This window comes from Gastrolobium bilobum, unplaced genomic scaffold (assembly GCF_033153095.1).
Source record: "Gastrolobium bilobum isolate Gb01-03AN ecotype WA unplaced genomic scaffold, APGP_CSIRO_Gbil_v1 utg48796, whole genome shotgun sequence".
Lineage (NCBI taxonomy): Eukaryota > Viridiplantae > Streptophyta > Magnoliopsida > Fabales > Fabaceae > Gastrolobium > Gastrolobium bilobum.
In genome coordinates this window covers 221,392-244,342 of record NW_026896941.1, presented here as the reverse complement: position 1 = coordinate 244,342, position 22,951 = coordinate 221,392, and the positions used below count along the sequence as shown (strand labels likewise).

At 32.6% G+C, this 22,951-nt stretch overlaps 2 protein-coding genes across 4 annotated transcripts; both read left to right on the top strand.

The window, feature by feature from the left end:
- Positions 1-1,175: 1,175 nt before the first annotated feature.
- Positions 1,176-6,261, top strand: LOC133302895 (uncharacterized). Of its 2 annotated transcripts, none has more exons than XM_061502713.1 (4): positions 1,176-1,621; positions 1,705-1,785; positions 3,623-3,668; positions 5,786-6,261. In XM_061502713.1, the coding sequence occupies exons 1-4, from the start codon at positions 1,326-1,328 to the stop codon at positions 5,834-5,836; spliced, it is 474 nt and encodes a 157-aa protein (XP_061358697.1). In that variant the 5' UTR covers positions 1,176-1,325; the 3' UTR covers positions 5,837-6,261. The 2 variants fall into 2 exon arrangements, with proteins under 2 accessions (XP_061358697.1, XP_061358696.1); XM_061502712.1 differs by having other exon boundaries at positions 3,623-3,746.
- Positions 6,262-11,899: 5,638 nt separating this feature from the next.
- LOC133302890 (nucleobase-ascorbate transporter 6-like) lies at positions 11,900-15,987 on the top strand. 2 transcript variants are annotated; one of them, XM_061502707.1, is made up of 14 exons: positions 11,900-12,011; positions 12,431-12,528; positions 12,606-12,782; positions 12,875-12,975; positions 13,326-13,401; positions 13,507-13,566; positions 13,741-13,925; positions 14,110-14,206; positions 14,598-14,684; positions 14,822-14,880; positions 14,967-15,058; positions 15,149-15,226; positions 15,323-15,483; positions 15,769-15,987. In XM_061502707.1, the coding sequence occupies exons 1-14, from the start codon at positions 11,900-11,902 to the stop codon at positions 15,985-15,987; spliced, it is 1,602 nt and encodes a 533-aa protein (XP_061358691.1). The 2 variants fall into 2 exon arrangements, with proteins under 2 accessions (XP_061358691.1, XP_061358690.1); XM_061502706.1 differs by having other exon boundaries at positions 12,431-12,532; positions 12,610-12,782.
- The last annotated feature ends 6,964 nt before the right edge of the window (positions 15,988-22,951 follow it).

Sequence of the window (22,951 nt, the reverse complement as noted above, 5' to 3'; positions counted from 1 at the left end):
ATAAAATTTTGTTTGGAAATTTTTGCAATTGATCTTGAAAACCTTGAAGTTTTTATTCTACGTGGTGAGAGTTTTCTAACCATATATAATATGCATGTTTTCAAGTATTCTAAGAAAATTTTGAATCTGAATTTATAGGTTTTATTACATGAAAGTTTAGAAAAAATTTCAAATTATTTTTAATCGATGTATTGAAACCTTAAATTGCTTTAGGGATTTTGAAAAACAAGTTTTTAGTTATTTATTGATACAAAAATTGTTTGAAATCATTTCCTATAGCGAATGAATTTAGTTCATGAATGTATTGTTATGGAATATAGGATTTATATTATAAAAGTTTCAATCTTTCTTTAAAATTGATATTGTTTCATTGATGTAAAAAAATTGGTTTGAGGGTTTTAGTTCCCCTATTGTTTTTCCATTTTTATTTTGTTTTTAATACAAAAATCACATATTTTTGTGCCAAGAAAAATTGCGACCTATAGTTTGAAAAATTATTTTTTAAACATCCAAAAGCTTTCAAAAATCGCTCAAAAAATTGCTATTTTTAAGATTGATTATATTAGAATCTTGTTGGTTTGTTATTTTGTGATGAAAATCGCCCAAAAATCTGCTATAGCTTTGACGAAGCTCCCATGACAAAGTCCGATTTCGAGTGGGTCAACCCGTCAAAGGAAGAAGAAGACGTTGGAGTAGAGAAATCTCAAGAAATCCTAGGGGTTAGGGTGAGACTGTGAGTAAGACATCCTATTTATATTTCTCAGTAAAAAGTTTCACGAAATCCACACCAATAAAAAAATCCATTAAAATCGTTAGATTTTTGAATACCACAAAATTATTTTTTCTTTATTTAAAATTCTGATTGAATACTAACAGATTTGGACGAACTTTAAAATAATCTTTTGAAATCCTAATTGAATACCAATGAATTTTTTTGTCCGAAAATAATCCATTAAAATTATTTAAAATCTCAATACAATACGCTCTCTTATAATCAAATAATGAAAATTCATTAAATATAAAATAAGTGTGCATATCTAGAATTGTGGAAAACATAAACCCAAAACACACGCAAGTACCAAACTAGGGATCCAATCAAAGCAAACCTTATTGCTAACTTCTTATAAAAATTGAGCCCAAATCACAAACCAAACTAAAAATTGGTCCAAGGAAAGAATCCAAAGGGTAGTAGTGAAGTTGGAGTTAGTCCATTTTGTGAAGGGGTAAAGTAGGAAGAAGAAGAAGAAGTTACAAAAAAAAAAAAAAAAAAAGTAGGAAGAAGAAGAAGAAGCGTAAGGGCACCCAACATAACACAACACAGCAAAATGGCCATGATGGATGGTGGCAACAACGTTGAGGAGTTGGCGGTGGGGTGCTTGCTGTCGATTAGGACAACCTTGGGCGACGAATTTGAAGGTCAAGTTGTCACCTTTGATCGCCCCTCCAACATCCTCGTACTCCAAGAACGTTCCAAACCTGGCCCTCGTCGAAACATTCGCTTGTTGAAGGCTAATTACATCAAAGACTTCACCTTTTTAGGTCAACACGATGACCCACTTGATCCTACCAACTGTTTCCTTGACCTCACTGCTCTTCAAGCAAGGGAAGAACTTGCCATTAGGTATAACTTTTTTTTTTTTTTTTTTTCAAACCTTTTTTTCTTAAAATAAAATAAAATAAATGTGTGATGATTTTGGGTTGTAGACAAGCAGAAGCAGAGGCTGAGAGGATTGGGGTTGGTGTTACCAGCGAGGCACAGAGCATCTTTGATGCTTTATCTAAGACGTAAGTGCTGAGTTATATGTTGTTGAATTGAACCAAATTAGTTTGGATCACGTGGTGGCACGATTTCATATTTATAGTCAAACCAGTTTTTTGAGTTTTACTCTGGCTTATTAGTAAAATTCATTTGTTTTTGTGAGATAGTTGTAAGGTTCTTGTTCCTATTACTGAATTTTAATCTTCCTGGCATGCATTATTTGGGGTGACTGTATGGCATGGTTGTTAGGTGGAGACTATTCCACTTGCATTGTAAAGCTTTCATATGTGTGACTGTTTTTTTTATTATAAATCTTGGTACACACTTGTGTTTTAGTTATGTTAGATACTAGGGTTCTCAAGTCTCATCACCTTAATGATTGAATAGTGTGATGGGATGTCCAAACAAAATGTGAAGGTAAGGGAGGCTTTTTCTTTTCGTCTGTGTGTGTGTGTGTGTGTGTGTTGACAATGTTTTTGTAAAAGGAGAAAGAAAGACACGTGATTTATCTTGCATATGCTTAGTCTTGGATATCAGAATATGGATGGTAGAGGATATTCTTGATATGATTATGGTTTCTTCTTGCTGTTGTATCAGAATTTTATTTAGATATCTTATGATAATGCATGTTGATATCCTCTACAGATATAGATTGTAAACTTGAAAATGAAATGTTTACAGATGCTTGGATAGCAACTGTACTTTACAGGGATATTATCCATCTAACTTCTTGCATTTTGCGGTCAGAGTCTTAACTTGTTTTCAAATTAAAAAGTTGGGGATCACTGAATACCACAAGTTGCACAATTTAGGTAGCCTGGACCTATATTACAAAGTGATGGAGATGTAACACAAAGGTTTTAAGAGAGGTTGATGAAATGGAAAAATACATAGTTACTCTAAAATTAATTTGGAAATTTTTGTTGTATGGTTTAATGCTCAGTATCTGCGTGGTTTTTTCCATGTAATTAATGCTGGCCTTCAATGAGGCACATGCGTTTAATGCCTTAGACTTTCCTTTTTGGTTCAGACCATCTGGTGAGGCATGGCACTTGCGCAGAAGATCGACTCTTCTAAAAAAACACCATTCGAATGCATTTAAAAAAAATTACTGGAATAATGCAATTTTGAAACATATTACCAAAGTACTGCAATGAGTCCCGCATGGGGTGGGTGTGAGACTTGCTGGATTGGACCATGTGTCAAATGCAGGCAAGTCTAATGGTTATATTTTGAACAAATAATAACCATGGTTAAACCATGGCAAATGTTCATAGCTAAACTGTTCAAACTTCAAAGCAAAACACCTAGACTTGTCAGCATTTGTCATGTGGCTCAATCCAGCAAGTCCTGCACCTCCCCCCCCATACGGGACTGGTTTCGCACCCACCCCATGCAGGACTTATTTTATTACTATGGTAGTATGTTTCAAAATCGCATTATTCTGGTATTTTTTTTTCTTTTAGCATTAGATGGGTCAATCTGCCGACTTGCCCCTTATTGATAATTGCAAAAAGCCCATCCATCTAACATAGCATTGTAAATTTAACATTTTACTGTGTTACTTTTACTATGGATGTTATGCTTGTGTGATTAGTTCATAAAGAAAATTAATGCAAAACACTCCAATAATTTACTGTTTTCTTCTTTTCTAATGTTAACCTCTTTCTTTAGTGAGTCACCCACTTGTTGGCATTCTTGCCTAAAGTGTTGGAATCTCCACGCATTAAGGGTCCCTTTTTGCCTTTGAATCTTCAGCTTTATAGGTTTTGTATTTTTCTTGATAGATATGATTCATGAACTAGTTTCACCAGTACTACTTATTAGCTTTCCTTTTAACTGATGACATTAGCTTGTAACCAGGCTTCCAGTCCGCTGGGACAAGACTGTCATTGTTGTCATGAATGAGGTGCGTGTTAGCAGTCCTTATCACCCTGAATCTGTGATTGGAGGTACTCCTGCTGCAAATGAGCGGGTGAAGAAAGTGGTATGACATTAAAAATACCTTTCTTTTGCTATTTGTTTAGTCCTTAATATACTATGGCATAAGGAAATATTTGTATTAATAGCATATCAAATTTGGTATAGATTGGTACAACATTGAGTGCAATATGTGCACTAGGGTTGCTCATCCATGGGGCCTTATGATGCATTATTACTTACAATAAGAAATCATTACACCCATTAATTTAAAGTGGGCTAGTGGTGACTTGTGAGGGGTCTGGGTACAAGGTAGTCAAAATTGTGTGCCAACTTGTAGTATTGTATGATCCTATGAGTTCTTCCGACATGGATGATGCAAATTGGTTGTAGGATTGGGTTCGGCTGGGATCACCCATCAACATCGGAAAAACGGTGAAATTGTGCGATTTAACTGTCAGACGATCTGCAAAAAGAGAACCCATTTATCATTCATATACCCAGAACCCGTTTATCTTTCATACACCCCTGGAGAATCGAAAAAAGAGAGAAGAGAGAACCCCTATGAACCCTACCCAAGCGATAGATTCATCTCTCCAATGTGTTAGCCTTTCTCCGGTGACTGCCCCTGTGCAAAGCCCCAACCTCTATAATACAAGCACAATGTACGTGTCTCTTGTGTGAGGACGGCTCTCTCTTCAAAATTGAAATTAGGGTTTTCAATTCTAACTTGAATTTGGGAAAGATTGGGTCTGCTGGACCATTGCTATTGTGGGCTGAAACTTGGGTTTTTCAGTTTTAGTTTTATCTTTCGTTAACACAGTTTCATCTATTTTAAGTCAACAATTTGTGGAAGTATAATTTTTTTTTAATTATATATTTGACATATTGAAAATATAAAACATAATAAATTTTCTATATTTAAATCAAATGGGATTATAATTAAATACTAATTACTAATTATTTATAATATAGATATTCTTATGAAAATGAAAATAAATGACATAAAAAAAGAATATCTTAACTTTAATTAAATTTTAATAATGATTTAGAGGTTTTTTATTTGTGTGTGTGTTTGTCTATATAGGGAAAAATATTTCTCATGTCACAGGAGATAAAGTTATCTCAGGCAACCCCAAAACTATGTCGTTTTGGCGATTGAGAGAACTAATGAAGGATATTTTAAGAATTTTATTTGTTTCTTTGTTATATGAATTTTACCAAAATACCCTTTATTAATTTTTCTATCTTTCAAAACGACGTAGTTTTGAGATTGTTGGAGATAATTTTATCTCCTGTTGCAGGAGAAACAATAAGAGAAAAAGTATCTTATGTTGTGAGACAAAAAAAGTGGGGCCCACCAATTTAAAAAAGAAAGAAAGAGAAGCACATCTTTTTATGTGAGTGTAACATGAGAAATGAATCTCATGCAACATGGGAGATGAATCTCATGTAACATGAGAGTATAATTTCCCATATATATATATATATATATATATATAATATATGGGTTTAGTGAGTATCAAGTGACTTGATGTAAATTAGGTCCAGTGCACTATATTCTCCCGCGAGAATATAGTGCACAAAATTTTTTGCCTATGTTCTCCCGGGAGAACACCTGCAGAACACCATTGTAATGTTTTTGCACTATATTCTCGCGGGAGAATATAGTCAAAATTCACTCACTGGACAGTCCAGGGACTGAATTTTGGATTTTTCGTATATATATATATATATATATATATATATATCTTAAAAGGTAGGATTTTAACGATTTATGTCGATCCCACGATTTACAATCCTTTCTGATCTTAGATAGGATTTCAAGTTTAAATACAATATCTCGGTAGTTTATGGGTGATTGTAGGTTCAAACCTCAATGCCTTGTGTAAAATAAAAAAACCCATTAATATGGGAAACTCTATCAGCTAAGATCTGTTTGGAAGATTTTTTTGTGACAGTTTAAGGAAAATGATGTGACTTATTTGTTGGTAGAAAATTTGCCCTGATAGTCTTCTCTAAATAAAACATTTCCTTTCCTGCAAATTTTTTTGTCAGCTAGTTCTACTTGGTTTGATGTTGATTTTTCGTTTTCCTTCTGTGTAGCTAGAGTTAGAGAGGAAGAGGTTGCAAATGCGCAGTTCCGGTGGTCAGTAAAGTTACACATTTGCATGTTATGATCAGGAAAGCACCTCCAAGGAAGAAAAATGATGGGTATGTTGCTTGTAGCAAAACCCCATAGAAGAGGGTTTTTCAAGGCATATTTCTGACTTCAGATATCTTTTGATTATCTGTAGTCTTGAGCTCTCAAGTTCTGTCTTGCTTATCGAGTTCATTTGAGGTTTTTCCTCCAGATACTTAAGGGTGAATGCTGAAGCATATAATTTATGGTGTGTTAGACTTGGAACCCAAATAGATGACTGGGTTTATATAATTGGTGGGTTTGTCATTGGGATGATCAACCAATTTGCAATGAGCCAACATGAACTCAAAATGAGTTTAATTTATTCCTTATATAACAAAGCAAATGCTTTAGACAAATCGAGCTAACATTTCTGCCTGAAGCTTTCTAGTTTTGTTTATTCACTGTTTTAGAATGATTTATTTCTAAAAAATTTGGTGGTATGATTTTGAAGTTTGGTAGAGTTCAAAAGATGGGCACCCTTATCATCCTAAGGGTTATCATTATATTCATCGTATCACTCGGTACTTCGGGTTCTTAGTTCTGTCATTTTGGAGAAAGATTTCTTGCAAGAGGAATAATATGATGATGCAGAATATCATTCCCCATTAAATTTTGACTAGCAAGGGTGTGGTGAGTGAAATTTTTATACGCAATTTTATCCTTATATATTTATAAAGAGATTATTTTAGTTACAAACTAGCAGTTTTATTATTATCCATGTGGAATGAAGACTATTTAATAGTCATGGTCTCTGTGGATGAAGAAATGCCAAGGTCATGATATTTTGTGTTTACTGTTCAAGCTATAATTGATAAGGGAAATTGGTTTATTGTTTATCTATTAATTTGAAAAGTAGAGAGATTATTGAATTGCCAAATGCACGAATTCAGGACGTCATTTATAGGGTTGCGAAGCAATTCGTTTGGTTCCATAAAAAAATAAAGTCAAAGCCACTAACTTTGAACCACTAGAAGCATTATTTCAAAATCTAGACTCGACTTTAGAAAGATGAACAAGTTAGAATTGATTTTCAATTTCCTTGGGTGGTTTACGCGAGACATTATTTGTAGTAGATTTGCGCGTTGAAGATGTTGTCCATGACTCCAAAATCTTTTCGACTTAATATATATATATATGGCAAAATGATTTCTGCAGCCGCTGCATACGGAATCAGATCCTGTTTTTTTTAAAAAAAAAAAAAAACAGTGGAGCCCACTTTTTTGTGTCAGCTGCAGATAGTAGTTCTCTATAGCAGCTGCAGAAAAAATATCCCCTATATATATATATATAGAGAGAGAGAGAGAGAGAGAGAGAGAGAGAGAGAGAGAGAGAGAGAGAGAGAGAGAGAGAGAGAGAGAGAGAAATATTTCTTTGGCAACTTGAGATAAGTTTATCTCTGGCCACTCTGAAACTACGTCGTTTTGTTTATTTATTTCTTTATATTAATTGATTCACCTTTGAATGATTATGATTTTTTTCTCTCTCTTATTCATTACCATTGATCCATCTTTGTATGGTTAATGATTTATTAGCCGGAGATAGGCAGCTTGAGAAACGATAAGTTCATATATATATATATATATATATATATATATATATATATATAGTAAGATTATACTTACAATTTTCTTTTACAACCTCTTACAACCATATTTTAACACCGTTGATTTTCGCCCATTAACGGTTATTATTTATTGTGAATTAATAATTAATTAATGAGTTTAATTTGTGAAAATCATAACCGTTGATTGACAGAAATCAAGGTATTAAGATATGGTTATAAGAGGTTGTAAAAAAAAAGTCATAAGTATAACCTTCCTCGTGTATATATATATATATATATATATATATATATATATTCCTTTCGTTCACTTATAATTAGGCACAGAACATGTTCTTTTGGGCACTTTTTTTTAGCCCTTGTCTGACATCATTTCCTTTTCGGAATAGCTATGGAAATGCATCATACCTTGGACCACAAGAATGTTTTTCTTTTAGGTCACATAACAATGGTATAATGATAACTTCTATAGTACTTTGATTTACCACTATGAACGCTGCGTTATTCTAAGTTTTCTAACTCAAATGATGAAGGGGACTTTCGCTATAACAGAAATGAAGAGTAATCATAGGTCAAACAAAATTGTTATTTTCCAAACAACGTATAACCGAAAGGAACCTAAAGCACCTTTGATAGAACTTAAAAGTAGCATAGTATACAGGTTAAGTCTTGCTATGGCTGCCATTTTCTAAACAAGGCTCCGAGGTGTCGGTGCAGACACATGTTATACACGCATAAAGATGTCATTTTTTGGTAACACTATTATGAATTCAATGTTTTAGGTTTCGATCATGGGTACTCTATAATGTTTTTAGACAAAATAAAAGGTGGTTTTCAAAGAAAAGTTAATTAGGTGATTCGGCTCTCTTGGGATTAGTCTAAGTAAGTAATATTCTATAATCGGTTATTCGGTGAGAGGATCGTGAGAAATCTATAGAAATGGGCCGGTCATTATTCTCATTTTATATAAGAGTAGTTCTTCTCATTTTATATAAGAGTAGTTCTCTCATTTGACAGAAGAGTAATTCTCTAGCTAGGTGAGACCTATTATTAAAGAGTATATATAAAAAAATATGAAATAATTATCTCGTATTAAATGAGACTAGTATTTTTCTTATTATATTGTATCTTATATGACTTTGTTTATTTGCAAATACTGGATATATTTCTTCTTTTACAACTTTATACTGAAAATTTCTTTGCTAGCAGTTAACAGACTGCTTTTCTTTATTCCATGGGCATAGTGAAACAAATTGGGAGATCCGGTGGGGCTGAGAATGAATCCTTCCCATGTTTCTTGATGGAAATGACAGTGTCCATAAGTTTTCAAGGTAAGGACAAATCATTAGAAAAATCAAGGTATACATGACAATCAAATTTTTTTTTTATACTTTTTTTTTCCCCTCTATTTCTATATATGCTAGATATTGATATATGTATCGGGGATGGAGAAAATTATTATTATTTTTTTATCAATTTTTATTCCTGCGCTCAAGGGACTTTTATTTATCCAAAAATAATAAAACAAAAAATATTTAAATAATAATATTAAATAAATATTATATATATAATGTACCAAAAAATATATCATATATATTTTTAAATCAACAATATTTCCGTAAAAAGTATTAATTTTTATATTATATAGTATTATAAAGTGTATCACCAAACATAGAGCAATATTATCCTACACATTTTTTCAATATATTGTCTTACAGAGTTTTATATTTTAGATACATTCTTACACAATGTTGTGTCTTATATAATATAACTCAAAAAGCCGCATATATAGTATTACAATTTTATCAGGCATTATCATTATCATGCGCATCAAATGGAGTATAAATATAAATTGTCTAGTGGGAGAAAGTGTAAAAAGAAGCACATTGTTGCTTGATCCTAAAGAAAAGGATAACAAAATGCGAACTTCAATTTTAATTTTTTTAATCCAACTGGCTTGGATGTTGTAGTGAAAATTTGAAGTATTGTTTATTATTTAAAGTTTTACACGGAAAAGATATTTGTACATACAAAAGTGATTGAAAGAACATGAGATTAAACTAGAAAAACTTTAGAATTATGATTGATTAAGTGGTGGTTAAATTGGATAATGTTTTATTAGAAGTATAATATAAAATATAAAACCATTGATTTTCCTTTAACTCATAGTTTAAGGTTTTGAGAATCTTGGTTACTTGATATGGTAACAAGTCTCCATGAGTAGTACTACAGAGTGATTATCACCGCCCTCGTTTTTCTAATAATCTTCTAATAAAAATTATGAAAGTTCTTAGTACAAGTAGATGGATTATTCATTATCTACCATGAATTGTACATTGTTCATACCTTCAAACCTAATAAACTTTTGTGTGTGAAAACATGTTAAAAATATAATATAAAATTAAAATATAAAACTATTTATATTAGAAGTATAATGTTATTCATCTTGCTTCACCTAACGAGTTAAGCTTACAAGAGAGTTGATTGCTTGATATAAATAACCATATTGCATTATTGGATCTTGTTTGAAAAATATTGTAGATAAAAGTATATATATATGAAAAAATGAAAATAAAGTGACTAGATGTAAAATTCGGTCCAGTGCACTATGTTCTCCCGCAAGAACATAGTGCAATAAATTTTACAATAGTGTTCTCCCGGGAGAACATAGTGCACTGGACCGAATTTTACATCCAGTCACTTTATTTTCATTTTTTCCTATATATATATATATATATATAGAGTTTTATTAATCTCCTTTCACATAAGATAGTAATCTTATGTGGTAGAGAGAAAATGAGTGGGTCCCACTATTGTAAGAAAAAAGAAAAAGAAGAAAAAAGTAGGGTGCGAAAATCGAAGTGAGAGAAAATGAGATAAGTTACCTTATGTGAAAGGAGAGTAATATTTCCCATATATATATATACTTTTATCTACAATATTTTTTAAACAAGATCCAATAATGCAATATGGTTATTTATATCAAGCAATCAACTCTCTTGTATGGTTATTTTACAGTTATAGTATAATTTTTACTATAACTGTGTTCTCGCGAGAGAACATAATGCACTGGACCGAATTTTACATCCAGTCATTGTACACTCACTAAACCCATATATATATATATATATATATATATATATATATATATATATATATGAGTTAGGATATTCTTACACCGGTATAAGAGTTAGAAGTCTTACACTCAATCTTAACCATTGATCCAATTGTATCCAATGACTCACATTACTAAAAAATTTGAGCCCTTAGATATAAATGGGATCAACGAACAAGATTAAGAGTGTAACTTACACTGGTGTAAAATAATCCTGACCCTATATATATATATATATATATATATATATATATAAATTCAAATAGGTCTAATTGTACTACTAAATATAGTATTTCTAAATATACATCAACATCAACAACACTTTTATCCCAAATTAATTGAGGTCGGTGGTATATAAACCCAAATGAAAGATACAAAAAGGTTGAAAAAAGAAACATAAAAGTAAAAATAAAAATAAATATAATCACATTAAATTTTATTATGGTGCTACATCTTTATTCAAGTTATATTCCATACTTCTTAATTCAAAAGTGTTATGGATTGACCACTAGATCCAATACAGTGGCTGAACACTTGCATCCAGTTAATTGTCAGATTCTGGGTCAAGGTAAAAATAAGAGCTTTCTATCATTTGCAGTTTGTAGTACTTAGTACAAGTTGTACTAGAGGAGAGCAAAAGGGAAGAAAATGGTAAACTTTCTGCTGTGCTAAAATGCTTTACTGAAATGGGGTGAAAGAGAGGGCTCTTAGTACTTCTTGATGGCTTCATTTTCTCTTGATTATGTAATGTTTTTTTAACAAATATCGTTATTAGTTAAATACCAAACATGAGGTTAATAAAGGTGAAGATGCTTTTATGCAAACTTTCTCTTTACGTGTTGAATAAAAGAAAGACACTGTTGTTAACGATATTAAATATTGGATTACAATATTGTAAAGCAATATAGAACTGAGAGATTCTTTTGGGTTTTTATTTCTTTCTTGCTTTAGACTTCTTCCTTTTACTTTTCTTCCACATCTTCACACTCACTTTTACATTTTCTTGGCCTCCATGTGGGTCATAGGCTAAGAAATCCTCCACCATATGCTGCATTGTCCTTGTGTGTTTCCCAAGAGTGATGACAGTGTTCAATTTTCTTTAAAGGGTGTCTTGAGCTTCTTCTCTTCTTTTCTCTACCAGTTCTTCCCATTACCACTGCTTTCATCATTACACATATCATTTGGTGTCAGTGTGTCAGTGTTGCATAGCTTTTTTTGAAGTTGAGAATTTGATGTAGGAAGACATTAGTAATATCGTAAAGCTTTGTTTACAAGCTCTGTTGGGTTCTGAGAACTTTTGAGTTTTGGTTGGTGTTGTGCATTTGAGTTGATTAAGTTCATTGGGGTTAGATAAGAAGAATGCTAGGAGGGGGAGCTGCACCTCAACCCAAGCAGGATGAGCATCAGCCACATCCAGTTAAAGATCAATTACCAAATGTTTCTTACTGCATTACAAGTCCTCCTCCTTGGCGTAAGTTTATTGCTACATTGGAACCATTTTTGCTTTTTGCTATAACTTAGAGCCTCTTTCTTCCTCACAGCTTTTGGCACATAGCTTGACTAATATTATTGATAATGTGATGATGCTACTTCCTACGTAGCATTGATTTCTTTTGGACTTGAAATGTAAACAATGCACACTCCAACTTTGAAATTCAATTTTCTTTTATTAAAAGAATGCTACAATGATCCGGAGGCTTTGGTATCATGTTACTAACAATTCTTCCAAAAGCTTAAACTGTTGGGCAAAGACACATAAATGGTTTTATATTATGTCTAACATAGACATTATGGGATTTTTGAGACATTTAATTTTTTTTTTTTTTTTTTATGAGTGTACATTTATATTCAATGTGATGATTGAATTTTAGAATTTGTATGTTAATGAAGCGGAGGCAATCCTACTTGGTTTCCAACATTACCTGGTGATGCTTGGCACAACTGTTCTAATACCCAGCTCTCTAGTTCCCCAAATGGGAGGAGGAAATGTAAGTCTTAAATGGTTTTCAATATTGTGGTGTGGTTCATAAATCTAATAATAAAGGTTACAATTTTGCTTCAATAGGAAGCGAAAGCAAAAGTGATTCAGACCCTACAATTTGTGGCTGGCATAAACACATTTTTCCAAACATTCTTTGGGACTCGTCTACCTGCAGTTATAGGGGGATCCTACACCTTTGTGCCAACAACCATTTCAATCATTTTGGCTGGTCGCTACAGTGACATTGTGAATCCTCAGGAGGTTGGTTCCTCACAAACTTTGTTGATCTTCACCATTTTTCAGTTTTTGTTATGTCACCATCCTTGTTTACCTGATTTGTAACAAATATGCAGAAATTTGAGAGGATAATGCGCGGAACACAGGGTGCCCTTATTGTTGCTTCAACACTCCAAATTGTTGTTGGCTTCAGTGGCCTTTGGCGCAATGTAGTGAGGTTCTTGAACCTGCCTATCTAAACTACTTAAAACTTTTTGCTCTATCTTCTTGTGACATTTTTTCTCTGTCAGATTATCCGTACAATTTTTTTTACTTTCAGATGGTAAGAGATGGTTTTGATTTAATTGTCTGGGATAGGTCTAAGCATTCTCTCTCCACTTGTTGTTAACTCCCAATTAGACATAATGATCCTTATGTTAATTAGTATCAATTTATATTATTTCAAACCATTGGTGACCTTGATTGCAGTTATGCTGATAGATATACTTTTATCCATTGTGAAAGTTACTAACTTGTTTTAGCCTCTAAAAATCATATTCATGAATAATTTGCCATATTTTTGTTTAGGTTCTTAAGTCCTCTCTCTGCTGTTCCCTTGGTTGCTCTTTCAGGCTTTGGGCTGTATGAGTTGGGTTTTCCTGTGGTATGTATATGTGCAACAAGAACTAGCAGTCCTTGTTTCCTTCCTATATTTTATAATTATATTGTGTGATTCCCGCTCTGTTCATTATGGCAATTTGAATTCTAGCTTGCAAAATGTGTGGAGATTGGGCTGCCAGAAATCATCATCCTACTAGTATTTTCACAGGTGATTTATAAATTTATAATTTCTTGATGCAAATTCCATTTCTATAACAGAATTAGAGTCATTTTTGTATGTGACCCTGAGTACATAACACATCTTAGATGAAATTTTGTTAATTCTTTCTTTGTTTTCCTTTCTTCTTCAATAGTTATTTTAAGTAGTGACATGTTTTTGCAGTACATTCCTCATATGATGAAACGAGAGAAGCCTATCTTTGATCGCTTTGCAGTAATATTCTCAGTGGCAATTGTGTGGATTTATGCTCTTCTTCTTACTGTTGGTGGAGCTTATAAAAACTCGGCACCTAAAACTCAAATTACTTGCAGAACTGATCGTGCTGGAATTATAGGTGGTGCTCCTTGGTAAGGATCTTATGGTTTTTCAAATAATAGAAATGTTGTTTCTTCTTTGGATTGTAGTATATTGCTAACTACTTGGTGATTCTTGAAACTTTTATTACTAGCAATAATCTTAGATGACAACAAATAATGGGATTTCAATTTGTCTAATACCTTAGTACTGTTGCTTACAAAATATATTATGCAGGATAAGAATCCCATATCCTTTTCAATGGGGAGCTCCTACATTTCATGCTGGAGAAGCTTTTGCTATGATGGCTGCTTCACTTGTTGCTCTAGTAGAGGTTTGTTTATTTTTATCCTGGTGAAGTATATATGCATGGTATGTTGAGAATGCATTTTACCTTAAACTTGAAACACGTAGCTGAGAATGCCATTGTATATTCTCATCAAGAATCTAGCAATTCCCTTTAACTAATGTAATTAACAAATGAATGACTTCTGCTGTCTCTTTTCCTCTGATAAAAAACCAGTTCCTTAAAGATATAGATGCTTTTCTTTAAAGAATTTGTTATGACTTCATCTAACTTTGTGTAGACAAACTTCCTTTTAACAGAAGTAATCAAATTATGCTAGTGCATGATCATTATTTTTTCCCTCTCTATTTCATTTGTGTGTGGTTTGTTGTATAGTGATTTAATCGATGTCTCTGACATAAATTCACTTGTTCAACAGTCAACTGGTGCTTTCATTGCTGTGTCAAGGTATGCAAGTGCAACACCAATTCCACCTTCAGTTCTTAGCCGTGGTGTTGGTTGGCAGGTAAACATAAATTATGAATCAGTAATTTTTTTTTTCTCCTACCCAGTTTTTCCTTTCTCTGATTGCTTTAGATTCTGTCATATTTTCATTTTTCTAATTTTTATGATCATCATTGATTTCTATTTCTGATGTATCAGGGAGTGGGAATTTTGTTATCTGGGATCTTTGGGACCGGGAATGGATCATCAGTTTCTGTGTAAGATTCTAATTCAATACTTCCATGATATTATACCTATTATTATCCTAGTAGGAATAGTATAACATAATTTGGCTTTTTCCCAGAGAGAATGCAGGACTCTTAGCTTTGACACGTGTCGGTAGCCGAAGGGTTGTTCAAATATCAGCTGGATTCATGATCTTTTTTTCAGTTCTTGGTTAAGTTTTTAATGTTGACAATTCTGATGTGATTTGTTTCCTTGCTGAACTTGAACCTAAATACTTATTATGAACTATACTATATGTAGGAAAATTTGGAGCCGTTTTTGCTTCAATTCCAGCTCCAATAGTTGCAGCTTTATTTTGCCTTTTCTTTGCTTATGTGGGTATGTATTATCAACTTAAAGAAGCTAGACTTTTATCATCAAAATTTTGTTAATGTTTGATTTGTTTACTCTCTTTTTTTTGTTCCTACAACACAGGCTCTGCAGGTCTCAGTTTCCTTCAATTTTGCAATTTAAACAGCTTTAGAACTAAATTCATCTTAGGCTTCTCTGTTTTCATGGGCTTCTCTATACCACAATACTTCAATGAGTACACTGCATTTAAAGGCTATGGTCCTGTACACACTGGTGCAAGATGGGTATCCAGCTTTTCTCTTTCTTTCTCTCTTCTTTAATTTTGATACAATGTCAAAGTGTTATGCACTATCTTAGAGTTTAGTTTGACTTATCATATAGTCAAATTATTTTGTTAATGTGACAACACATAAGATAGTGATCAAAATTAAATATTTCTTCTTGCTAAAATTAAATTCTTCTGTGAATAAGTTGTTCAAAGTACTTATTAAATTATTTAGATAGCATTCACCTAGCAGTTTTAAGCTTTTAGGAAATTTGATCACAATTTTTTTTTTTCCTTTTGACAGTTCAATGATATGATCAATGTCCCATTCTCATCTGAACCTTTTGTTGCTGGTCTATTGGCACTATTCTTGGACGTTACATTGCACAAGAAAGACAATCAAACCCGAAAAGACAGAGGCATGCACTGGTGGGACAGATTCAGTTCATTCAAGACAGATACAAGAAGCGAGGAATTCTACTCTCTACCCTTCAATCTAAACAAGTTTTTCCCTTCTTTGTGATTTGTCCATGCTCTTAAATTGGATGGAGAAGTCAAGATATTCATGCCCCTTCAATATCTCAAGGGCAATGGATGTGATTTATAACTTAAAAAATCACCATTTTCTTCATTCTAACTACAAATCAATGTAGCAATATGAATATCATCATTTTGAGTCAACTTCTTTTTTTGGAGATGGTAGTAGTTACTTCTGCCAGTTCAGTTGCTTTTGTTTCTTCTCTTCATTCACTTCTCCTTATGTTCACTAAATATGAAAAAGATAAAATAACAAACAATGGGATAAAATGTTGATATGTAAACTGTTGTTATATAAAATATTTGATGCACTACAATGTACATAACATTACTAATAGCACAAATAAAAATTCACTTAGACAATAATGACTTACTTCCTAAATTGAAATCCAAAGCATAGCGGAATGGTGGGGGTGATGAAAACGGTCGTGGGTTGTAAACCATAGCAGCCTTCTTACACGATCATTCCAAAAAATGAGATAATAATTTCCCTCCAATCCACTCATTAATTTGCCTTCACATAAAAGTTTAAATTTTCGAGTGAGTTGATTCATGACATGTATCACAACATTAGTTTTGTGTTCATTGTTCACGTTTCAATCATACAAGTCTTTTGAGGTGAGAAGATATGTTAAAAATCATATAATATAAAAAGAGAAGATTATATTTACAAATTTTTTGTTTATAAACTACACTATGTCTGACCGGTCATTCTTCAATCAAAAGTGTATGACCGGACAGACTTAGTGTAATTCGTAAAAAAAAATTATAAACAGATCATTCTTCATATAAAAATCATTAACAAAAATATTCATATTATACTATTTTTGACTGGCTATCTACAACCAAAACATGCAACTCTCAACCACCCGAAATTTTGAGATAATAATAATAATAATAAACTTGACAATATCCTGTTTTTTTTCAAAGGAGGTATTTCTTGAATGCCAAAAATACACTCAACGCAAGCATGCTTTAAAGTTAAATTCATTGTAATAGTTTGAAGGATTTTAAACATTTTGTACAAGGCTAATTTTGAATGTATTAATGCAGAGTAAATAATATGTGAATCTCCTTAGGCTAGAGTTTGTGTACTAGTTTCACCTACAATTAAGTTCTGGACAACTCCTTTTTCGTCTTACGAGTAGTGTCGTACCTAACATTGTAAACAATATTTTTATTTTACTTTTTCAATTGAGTTTAAATTGCTATTACTTGGTCATATTACTTTCTTAATAGCTTTGGTCAAGAATCATCCATTTAAGTCTTATCGCTCTTTCTTGATATCTTTTTATTAGATAAACCAATTTGTGTTAGATAAGTGGCTTAAATACTCAAGAGGGGTGAATTGAATATTATAAACCTTTTTTGCAAAATACCTTCTTTAAAATTTTAAAGAATATTTCTTCAATAAAATGATTTAACAAGAAAAATTCTAAGTGTAAGTACTAGTGTGTGATCAATAAATATAAGCTAATGAATAAACATAATTTAATAATGAAATTTCAAGATAAAAGTATAGAATTGAAGGTTAGAGAAATTGCAAACAAGATGTGTCCTGATTCGGTCACCACCACCGTGACCTACGTCTAGGCTGAAGCCGCTCGATCAATTTTTTCACTATCGGTCAAGCTTCAAGGGTGCTTGACAAACCACTACAATCTTTCAAGACTTCGAACTCTTGGATGCCTTTACAATTCACTCCAAAATTCCTAAGGTATTCGGTAACATATCAAGTACAAAGGGTTTCACTACCCTCTCAATTCAAGAAATCAAGTGGAAGTGTTTAACAATGACTATAGGGGCGGAGCCAGGAATGTATACTAGGGGGCGGAAATTCCTGCAAAATTGCTCCTTTTCCTTTTTAGTTGTAAGAGAGTATCCTTATAGGAGATATTTTTCTTCGATTTTTCTCCTTTTCTTGTCGATTGTTGGTATCCTTTGCCTTTGGTTCTTCAATGTGAGCTCTATTTTTATTGAAGTAGAAACACCCAACTGTACTAGAAATCCCCCGGCTCCGCCATTGAATGGCTAGGTACTCTCAAAGTACACATTACACAAGTTGAAGAACAATGAGTGTTGTCACTTTCACAAGAATAAAGCTCAAAGAGAGCATTTGATCAAGACAAATGAGAATGAGCAAAAAATATGATTCAAATCAAGAACAATGATCAAGAAGTGTTAAGAGTTCAATGTAACATAATTCCTTATATTTAGAAGCATACAACATGAGTGTATTCAGGCATTTTTCAAAAACTAGCCATTAATGGCCATTACTTTTGTCTTCTGCTGCAATGGGTAATCAATTACCAAAAGGGGGATAATCGATTCCCTCAAAGGGTAATCGATTATCAACATGTTGAAATGTTGAAAATTCGTTCGAAAATGGTTTTCTTCATTTCAAATGTATTTTAATCACTTTCAAACATTTGATAAATACTTGGAAACATGTTTTCGTGAACGTGACATGCTAGGAATGATTCTCTATATTAAATGATGATTTAATTCATGAGTTTTGAAAAATTCTTTGAGCTTTATCATGCAAGATATCAATTACCCTCACATTTAATTCTAAGTCCTAAACTATATTACTTGTGGACATTTTGGACTTAAATTCTTCTCTTGAAGATTAAGTCTTGATCTTCTGTAAACTTTGTCCATTGTCTTGATGGACTTCACATTAGTAGGTTGATTCTTTAGACTTCTTTTTTATTGTTGCAAGTTGTAATACTTGAAGTCTTCTTTCCATACTTGTTTGTTATCATCAAAATTCTTGTACCTTTAGATTCTTCATTTTGAGTGCATTGGTTCCATAATTTGAACCTGCATCAATTTTTTTTCATTATATTATTCCCATTTGAATGAAACTAATCTTTTTCGTGATATAAAATGTGAAAGTTTTTGTCACTTGCCCCATTAGATTAGGCATCTTTCAATCCCAGCAATCAGCGCCGTGAGCACTACTCGTTCACTAGCGATCAACTCCTTGGTCATAGTTCGCTTACCAATTGTGCCATCAGTTAGGGTTTCCATTTTTTTCAAACACCCATTCTTCTTAGTTTAAATTATAAATTGATGACTAATATGGTTTGATTACTGCAGGTATAACGCACTGCATTCAAGCGCGTCCATGGGAGAAGAGAGGCGAATATTGATGACTTGATGCATAACTGTTGGGTATGGTTCATATACATATTTAGATAATGAATCTTATTGGCGGGATGCAGAGAAAGCTAGCCCAAAGGCCTAATATTGTTGTGGGCTTCAAGTTTATTTTATTTTTCTTTTTTCTAGTAGTTTGGTCTTGGACTCATGAATAACTAATGTTACTTGGGGTTTCTAAGCCTATTTATATTCATCTTGTAAACATGGTGCTTTATCACGAGTGTAATAAAGAGAATATAATGAAATATTGCTGGATGTAACCCACATTAAGTGAACGAGTGTAAGTCTATCTCATTCTGTTCTGTCTTGGAGACAAAGATATCTAACCCAATGGACTAGTACGTTGATCTTGGATCTAGTGTCCTCTCCAACGTATCTATGGAGGAGATACCCTTGAGTCAAGCAGATCACTATGCACGGTAAAATAATGACGGCTTTGCCAAAGGAGGTGTGCGTGTACGTATAATGACAACATAATAGTAAGAGAGAGCGTAACGTACCTATAAGTTTTGCCTCTTATTTATAGGGTTTACCTGTGGGCAGTAGATTCTGGACCTTTAGTGCCTCTGATGAGGGTCCAGGCCCATTTGTCATGTTGTCGTATTAGAATTTGTATCCTTCATGGATATCTTTCCATTGTTATGCTTGATTTCAATCTTAGATTGTCCCTTACTGAGCTTATCAGTCAATAGACCCCTTATATGGGTCCATAACACATTCAAACACTCATCTTAAGCTCTCCTTTTATTTGTGGAATGAGATGTTCTATTAGAGTATTTCCCTTATTTTCTTCCTTGCAATTATTTGATGATTTATTAGGTTTTTTATTATAAAAGGATCAGTGGTTGATCTATGTTGAGAAAAAGAATATGCGAGGGAAAATTGATATATTTTCTTTTTTTGGAGATCAAAATTGATATATTTTAGCGTATTAAATATGAGTTTTAATTTTCTTATGTTGCATGAAAATTATTTTCTCATATTAGTGACTCAACTAATAGTGGCCCCACATTTAATAAAAAGATTTGTTTACATGGAAATCAAAAAATCACAACATGAAAAAATATTTTTCACCGTGTTTCAAAATACGGTTAACCAACATATTAACTAATCGATTACGATAAATTGAATCGGATTTTGCTTTTCAAAAGTGTTTTTCCCATTAAACCTTATGGGGTTGATGAGCTAGATCGCAATCATTGTAACCATGCTTCCTTAGTGGGTCCGTAATGGGAGGACTTGCTAAGGTTGGGATTATCCTTTAAATAAAAGAAGAAGAAAAATTGTCATTTTCATCTTTCACTTTGTTGTGTGAGATGATCGCATACTCATCGTGGTCAATATTACCTCCTCTAGTTTTTCTTTCTTTTTAATGCTTTGCTAAAGTATTTTTTTTTTTTTTGGAAATATGTTTTGCTAAAGTATTAATTGACGCTAAGTGACCTTCAATTTGCATTTCTTTAATTCGGATTAAAACAATACTAGTGATAAAAAGTTTCTATAATTTTAATTTTTTTCTCTAATCCCCCAAAACTCATATAATTTTTTAAAATCATAAGTATAATCTCTGCTTACTTACATTTATTTTATGAACCCCGTCTCTATTTTTTTTATCATATAAATAATTATAATTCATAAACAAAAACACCCTTACATTTTTCTATCTGGGCTATCATACATCTACTTTTCAAACATATCTACTTTTAAACGAGTCATGTGAGTAAGTGACTTCTTCTGCAAAAACCCATTATTATTCAAATATTTTATTTTATTTCACATATTATCATTGTGAAAAATCTTTTTTAAAATGTTTTCATATAGTATTATCTCTTCAATCATTATTATTTTTTAAATCTTTTCATATTATATCTTTTGCACATCTTGTTTGAAAATCTTAAACTTTGATTGATATTACAAAAAAAGGACAATCAAACCCTATATTAAAACTTCATTTTTTTAATTTACTTTCTTTTATAAAATGGACACAGGTTGTGTAAATTTTTTTTCTTTCAAATTTAAAATTTGTTAAATCATTTATTTTTTCTTAATTATTTTTCTTCTAATCTATATATTTCAAATTTTATCTGGATTAATTATGTATGTCTCATTTATAATTGAAAAAAATATCTCTACTAGAGACCATTTACTTTTATATGAGTGTGACAGAAAAAATATTTTTATAATAAAAATAGAAAGTTAAACCCTTTATAATTTTACCTTTTTCTGAAATATTTTTAACTTTATACATTATATACTTTCCCAAAATTTTAAAAGTACATGTGATACTGATTAGTTATCAAAATAGAAGAACCCAAATATAAAATATTTAGCAAAGAATAATCATTCAGCTAAAAAAAAGAATAATTATCAATCAAACTGACACACTATTAACTATGCAAAATTAGTTAAGTATGTTCATGAAGATTCTTTTGCTTGTATGAAAAGAGTAAGTTAGTTTTATGTTAACCGACATTAAATATATTAAGGGTCTATTTAGTGGTTAGATAAAGAGAACAACATAGGATAAACTGTGATATGATATTTTTATTCATTGTTTAATGAATCAACTTGTTCTTATGTAATTGTAAAATGTATTTGACTCATTTTATTTTGTCCACACAAGATAAGTTATCCTAAGAAAGGATTTAAGTTAAGAATAGATATGATAAAATTAACATCTATCTCATCTCAAATATAGTCATATGTTCTTCTTCTACGAATTTTGATGGGCACATAGAGGATCGATCTTTGTCATCGACCAGAGCCATCACTGTTGATGCCGCTAGCCATCGGTAACCTCTACCATCCATTATTATCACCACTGGCCATTATGATTATCACTGGCTACCACTACCCCCCAACCACCACCATCAATCAACCTGCATAATTGCCCCTGGTCACCGCTAGCACTGCCTTCACCACTTTTACCAACCACCCCTAAATGAGTCAGACAATCTATTAGGGGCCTGCAGCCCGACCTACGTCAGGTCAGACTTGGACTATTATATTTAGTATAATAGAACAGGTTCAAACTTAAAAAAGAAAAAGAAAACCATTTTACAAAGCGGGCCATATGCTTTCTTTCACAAGGCCCAGCTTATAAGCCTACAAGCTGACTTTTAATTAATAGGCTTAAACAAGCTAATAGGCATAGGCCAATTCTTTTATTTTTTAAATATAGGTCATGTCAGACTTATAATTTGGGTCTATAAAAGGCTAACAGACTAGGTAAAGCCTATAATATTTTACATAGGCCTAACTTATTTAAGCATAAATCTGATTCGACCTAATCGATTTACACCTCTAAGTCCTCCCCACCAACTATTATCACCACGATCAGTCAACCACCACAATTATCAATCACCAATGGCACTGCCATTACAACCACTTCTCCAGCCACCCCCACCTCCTAGCAACTAGCCACCCCCTCGAGCCACCGCCACCTTAACCACTAAGCACCAACCATTATCGCCACCATTAGCCATCACTAGTACTATCATCAGTCTGCCACCACAATTATCATTGATCATTGCTGACATCGTCATCATCACTGTTACCCATTGCCACCAGCCCCACAACTGCCACTACCTCTACTTCAACCTGCCACTAGTACGCGCCAGCCATCCACCACCATCGGCCATCATTACTAGTCATCAATAACTGATATTAGGGTTGGCAAAATGGACCAACCCGGCTCGACCCACATGCAACCCGAAAAAATGAGTCGGGTTGGAGTTGACTCGAAAAAAAAATGAGCCAAAAAATCCAACCCAACCCGACCTGAG

Excerpts from the sequence above, each read along its gene's own strand:
- LOC133302895 (XM_061502712.1), top strand. The coding sequence starts at position 1,326 with ATGGCCATGATGGATGGTGGCAACAACGTTGAGGAGTTGGCGGTGGGG. Across the intron at positions 1,786-3,622 it reads TTTGATGCTTTATCTAAGAC|GCTTCCAGTCCGCTGGGACA; the intron begins GTAAGTGCTGAG and ends GCTTGTAACCAG. Across the intron at positions 3,747-5,785 it reads ATGAGCGGGTGAAGAAAGTG|CTAGAGTTAGAGAGGAAGAG; the intron begins GTATGACATTAA and ends CCTTCTGTGTAG.
- LOC133302890 (XM_061502707.1), top strand. The coding sequence starts at position 11,900 with ATGCTAGGAGGGGGAGCTGCACCTCAACCCAAGCAGGATGAGCATCAG. Across the intron at positions 12,783-12,874 it reads ACATTGTGAATCCTCAGGAG|AAATTTGAGAGGATAATGCG; the intron begins GTTGGTTCCTCA and ends ACAAATATGCAG. Across the intron at positions 15,484-15,768 it reads TACACACTGGTGCAAGATGG|TTCAATGATATGATCAATGT; the intron begins GTATCCAGCTTT and ends TCCTTTTGACAG.